The sequence below is a fragment of the Melanotaenia boesemani genome, chromosome 12 (genome assembly GCF_017639745.1).
Source record: "Melanotaenia boesemani isolate fMelBoe1 chromosome 12, fMelBoe1.pri, whole genome shotgun sequence".
NCBI classification, from domain to species: domain Eukaryota; kingdom Metazoa; phylum Chordata; class Actinopteri; order Atheriniformes; family Melanotaeniidae; genus Melanotaenia; species Melanotaenia boesemani.
The window spans coordinates 19,772,022-19,778,021 of NC_055693.1; the positions used below are offsets into that span (position 1 = coordinate 19,772,022).

Below are 6,000 nucleotides of genomic sequence, written 5' to 3' on the forward strand. Positions count from 1 at the left end.
TCCCCCATATGGCATTTTAATGAGTAACCTCTCTGCCTCTCCAGCAGCAGTCCTAATATTCAACTAACACAAGGACCCTGAGATTGAAGTGGACAATATCATGGATGTGGGTAAAATCTGATTTGAAGTCAACTCTGTGGCTAACTGAAGCTGGGAAGCAGACGTGAGGCCTGGGCTACATTCCTGTTACACACAGTCATTTGCCTTCTCTGGTTCTGTGTCAAACATACAGACTCGATAACGCTGCACATGTGACTTACACAGAATGATTGCAGCCATTTAACATGCTTTCAGACATAGACAAATACATAAAGACTGACCCTCTTGAGCTTTGTTGAACTAACTTATGTTCAAATAGTTCACAATTAGTGCTGAGTAACCCGATCTACTGTGATATATTTGACCAGTCAGTCATTTTACTGGGACAACAGTATTTTGTCACTATACAGAATAAACATAGGGTAAGTTAGTTAGTCTAACTGCAAAGCCATTATACCCTGGGTGAATGGGATAACTTAGCTACAAAAAATCTGCAGTGTTTGAGAAGAATAATGTGTCCTCTTTAAGGTCTGAGCTGTAAAGTCAGCAGTTAGCTCATATGTCTACAAAACTACCAAGTCTATACCAGAGGAAGTTATCCTCTTTCACAGAAGACACAGTAGCTGATTTGTCTGCAACAACCTCATTTGTAGTTTCGTCCACTGCTATCTATATCACCACGTGACACATTTGCATAAAGCCTGGCTGGTGGATAGTTTGACCAAACTAAAACAAAAACGGAGCAGCTGCCTTGCACCCTGGCATAAAAGAAAAACAGCTGGCCTGGAGTGCAGACAGGGTCTTTAATGAGGGTGCTTTAAAGAAGGTGAGAATAAGTAGACGTATACACTCATGATAGATGCCAGTAATAATTCAGATGCTATCAAGCATAAACATGCATCAGACACTAATACTAGTTTAAAAAATATGAATCCCTGTTTTGGACTGTAACTGAAATCTGTTAGCCCTTCAATAAAGTAAACTGAGAATATTTGGGTAAAACCTTCATCTAACTTCATGGCTGAGCTTGCATGAGAATCAGGCCACTCCCATCAAAGCAGAAGAATTACGTTACTATTAGCTTAAATCTATTTCAAAGATCAGGCCTCAGCTCCAGGGATTTATTGGACTTCAGTGGGAGCTGTTATTTAGAGGGAGCTGCAGACTCACACGTTATCCAAGACAGGGTGGATTAAAATTAACTTAGGGCAGTTCTGAAGAAGCTGAAGTCACTTAAAACAAATTTTGATGCATTTACTTTACATAACTTGGAAATGCAAAGCATGTGTAGTATAAGTAGACAGTTCTTTGTTTTATATCAATTCTGAAGCAGCCTTTAAATGGTTCCTTTGTAGTATGAATAAAACAATGTACCCAATAAGACAAACCAATAAAGGCAAGAGCAAAGAACTTATTTGCAAGTGGAGACTTGTTCTTACTGTTGTTGATCAAAATGTCATTATAAAGCTATTTGTGGACACAGAAATCAGAATTAGAATCTGTAAAAGCAAATCTCAACTTAATTATATAAAGCCTGTAAAAACCTCCATAAAGTTCCTGGAGCTTTTCACCTTCAAGGACAGGAACAGATCTTTAGCTTTTGTTGAACAACACATGCCAGGAATCAGCATATTTCAGGTGTGTGGCTGCATGTAGCCACACAGATATGATCAGAGGCCTGTTCTACAAAGCTGGATTTTCTCTTATCAAGGGAACTTTGTGGTTATCCCTGGGTTTTTGGTCTTCGTCGTTCTCTTTTCACCTGGGTAAATCACCATGGTAACTTAAACTGAACGGCTAACCTACACTGGAGCAGGTTATGTTCTGGATATGAAATCAATGAGTATAAAAAGCACCACCTCCTGACCAAACAGTTCTTTTGGAAAATGGCTTGCTCATTCTTAAAACACCCTGTCGACGTTGGTGTGTGGATTGTCTTTTCCTTTTATGGCCCGATGACATAGGTTACTATACGAAAGGATGGACTGCGCTACATTTGTTTCCTGTGGGCTGCAAACAATATCAAATTCTGTTGATTTCATCCATACAAGAGAGACAGTTTAAAGAAGTAAAAGCCTCTCACTGACTGCTTTGAAGAATGATTTGTACTTTTTCTTGACTTGTTTTCAAGTCCATTTAGCTCCACTAGGGTTGCATATGAAATAATGAGATTAATAATAACGGTCACACATGGAAGAACTGCACAACCATGAATTTATGAAACACATAATTCCTCACGTGACAGAACAAGTAGTTAAGATTCCAACACGAAACGCGCTCACACAGGGGTGCTGAGCCTCACAAGAACTCAATAGAAAATATAAAGGAAAGAAAAAACACTGAGGAAGCGCTATGCCTGAAACATCTGCGCCTTAATAAAGTGAAAATGAGTGATCAGAGTGCTGTTCGTTGATATTGCTCCTCCATGATAAAGTAAGTTGCTATGCAGGGTTTCTCCGTGTTTGTGATCAGACACTGCAAACACCACCCCCTTTGATGTGAGCGCACATTGATCAAGATTGGAAAACCCTGGGTTCAATTACCATCAGGATTGAGAATGACTGGATATGTCAACCCAGGTAACAGAGAGATATCCTGTGTTAAACCCGCTTCATAGTACAGGCCTCACATCTGCTCTGATGAGTTGATCAAAAGTCAATATTTGAAAGAGGGTGTTTCACATCACACCGCATGAAAATTCAAACAGAGTAAGTCCTTGATGAGAAATTCAGATGACTGCTCGTATGTGGTCACGCACAGCACAAGTCTTTAATCCGGGCGGTTCCCTGCTGCGATGCAGAGCCTGTCTGTTGATCAAACCTATTATAAGCGGCAAGTAAACAGTCCTGCGGCTATTCTTTGATCAACAGGTTGAGAATATGCTGAATGAAGTCTGTAGTACAGCATGACTGATAAAGTCGTCAACCAGTTAACCAGGTTAATAAATGACTGTGGGAGTGTGTGTGACAGGAAGTGATTAATGAGTGGGTGAATGAGCCGTTGAACTGTAGCCAAGAACAAATCTTGACTCATCAGCCTCTCAGGCTTCTTTGTAACCTCATAGGACACAAAGAAACAAGAGAGGCATCATGCTAATCATCCTCTACTCAAACTGAGATGAGGTCATCAGAGTCACACACTGTCACTCGAAAGAGTTAACCGCCATCAGCCACAGCTGAGACACATTAGGGTTTAAATGGTGGTAACCAACACTAAATGCTCTGATAATAGCACTAAATTCTTTTAATGCCCGAGGGCTGCCGCCCCGCCAAGAGCTGAGGCATCATGCTGGCAGCAAGGAGAAGGAAGGGAGGGAGCAAGAGGGGAGTTCCTAACATGCTATATGAGGAATCAGCTTTACTGACAGTCAGCTCAGGACATCCTTTTTTCTTTTTTTTCCCCCTTGGAAAGCATAATGAGGGATAAGCTCAGGAACAATTTATGGATCTTAATCATTTTAAGCCCACATGAGTAGGGGGACTTTAGACTCTTGATGCTCAGGAGAGTAAGGAAGTAGGTGACTCTACTATGACTTTACTGGGCATATGTGATTAAAAAAGTGGCCCAAATCCTGCAGTGATGTGACGTCAAACCTTGGAATAGGATTCATCAGTGTCAGACAAGCAGCAATCACATCCCTTACACAGCACTGTCTGGCATACATTTGTGACTTCTACCTATCGGCTTTGTGTAACAGGCTTTCTTGCTATAGTAATCTTGCTCTGGAACAGAAAAGCTGACAAAAACATTCATGCAGCGATAAAAAAAAAAACTGCTTGCACAAGTCAAATCCTTCTCCTGAGCAGCTAATGTATGAAAGCACCAGGCCAGGCGACAATCACGTCTGACCCACATTTTACCAGCTCTCAAATTTCACCTTAGTGTTCTTCTGTGCAGGTCATTATTCGCAGAGGAGCAGAGTAGTGGAAAGCAACTGGTTGGCTTTAATTCACAAGATAAAAATCTAAAATGAAAATCTGTGGCTAAATAAAAACTTTCCTTCTAATTCCTGTCTTCACCAGCCTCATCAGATGGAGGAACCCAGGAATATTCAGTCAGTGTTCCCAGCCTGGTAACATAATTGTTGACAGATCTGTTGACTCTTTATGATGTGACAGGGGGGTTCAAAAGACCTGGCATGCTGGGCACTGAAAACTTCAGTAGTAAGCCAGCGTCTGGGCTCATAAAAGTTGAAAAGGGGATGGCTATAAAACCAGCGGTTTTCAATGTCAACGGTACAGGTGTCCCGTGTGTCTTAACACATGAGATTACAGTGCAAATATTTAGTTTAAAGGGGGCCAAAATCTGACATCTGGTGTGTTTTCATAATGTTAACAGAATAGTGGATTTTTAAAGAAATTAAAATACTAATATTAAAAACTTTTTAATAACTGTTGAGCTCTATTTAAACTTCTTCTGCACTTTCAATAGAGTTAAAACACACATTGAAACACTACTGTTCAGATGTCAGAGCTCTGCTTTGAGTCACAGCACATTTTAGCTCGGAATCCCCCTTCTGAACAACAAAGAAAAGGCTCAGGCGTGCTGGACAAACAGAGGTCCAACCTACTCACAGCTGTCCCATCCCTGGACACTGAAGCATGGAGGGAACAAAGAGGAAACGCATTGGGGGGGAACAAAACTTTTTTTTTCTTCTTCTTCTTACCAAAACGATTGCAAATTTCTCCTCCAGTTCACCTGGTTCAGGCATGGGGAGTTTCAGGGGCATGTTGTGTCCCCTGAAATCAGTGTGCTGGTCCATGCTCCCTGCGTTCCCCATGTTTGCTCTTTACACCCGCAGGCAGACACAACTTTTCCCCCCTTGTTCACTTGCAGATAAAATAAAAAATCTCCGCACGGCAAAAAAAAAAGAAGAAGAGAATATCCGCACGCCCTTTGGTGTGTTCAGTCGCCCTCTTCGGCTTCCAGCGGGTCTATCCAGGTCACTTTTTCTTCTTCAACATAAAACACATGTGAGGGAGGCAGCATAATGCGATGGGTCCGATCGGCAACAGCAGCGGGGCCCCTGAGACATTTTCACTGCGCAAAGTGAAGAAACCTGCAAACGTGACTCGATCCACACGGACCTATATTCCCTGTTATCCGTATCTTTCACAATTTCGGCTCCACTCCCAACCGGTGAAAACCGCGTCAGGCATGATTCACGCTCCTTGCAGCGTCTCTATCTGTTTCGTAGTGAGTGAGCAGAACTGGCTTTCCTAATCCCTGCACTGCTGACCAGCTTGTTAAGGAGGAGGGGGCTCACACACACACACACACACCCCGAAGCTGCACGCACTCTCATCCCTCTCTACAATGACTCTTTCAGGGGGAAGCCTCCCACTTCTTGGGGCGTTGCTCCCAAAGCCGTAGCTAAGGAGATGATATTTTCGGTGTTGCATTGTGGTTCTTTGAGTCCTTTGTGAAAGAAAACAAACTTTAGCGTCTACAATCGTTTCCTAACTTAAGTGTTAAGAGGCCACAACACATTATAAAGTTTTCACCAGCAGTTCCCAACTTTTTTTTCTTTTCTTTCCATTATATAAAAGTGCGTGTAATCAGGTTTAACATTTTAGATAATGGCGTAAACTTACCAATTCAATACCAAGTAAACAGGCTCAGGTTGGTACTGGTAACTTAGGAAAGCTGGTTTTGTATTTTCATGCAGTGACTTATTTGATAAATTCATCAATATTCTAAATATGAACACATTTTATGATCACTAGCCGAAATTACTCTTACTGTTTTTATTGTTAATTAATTAAGCATTAAATTCCTGTAGAAATTTAAACAAAGTGTTTGCAAAAATAAAAACATTTACTGCGAAAAATAAAGTATCTTTATCTTTCAGTGTAAATCCAATGTCAATACGAAATTTGGTATCGAAGCTATCACTTTTCATATGATCCGATTTCAGGTGTGTATCATCACCCACTGTCAACATTTAAAGATCAAGATCAA

General features: G+C 41.2%; 1 protein-coding gene across 6 annotated transcripts in view; it reads right to left on the reverse strand.

Annotated features, from left to right (window-relative positions):
* Positions 1–5,358, reverse strand: part of fmnl2a (formin-like 2a) — a 45,176-nt gene extending 39,818 nt beyond the window's left edge. For all 6 annotated transcript variants that reach the window (XM_042001908.1, XM_042001912.1, XM_042001909.1 and 3 more), the window contains exon 1: positions 4,706–5,358. In XM_042001908.1, the coding sequence (XP_041857842.1) occupies positions 4,706–4,819 (114 nt within the window). In that variant the 5' untranslated portion in view covers positions 4,820–5,358. The remainder of the gene's footprint in view (positions 1–4,705) is intronic.
* Positions 5,359–6,000: the final 642 nt, after the last annotated feature.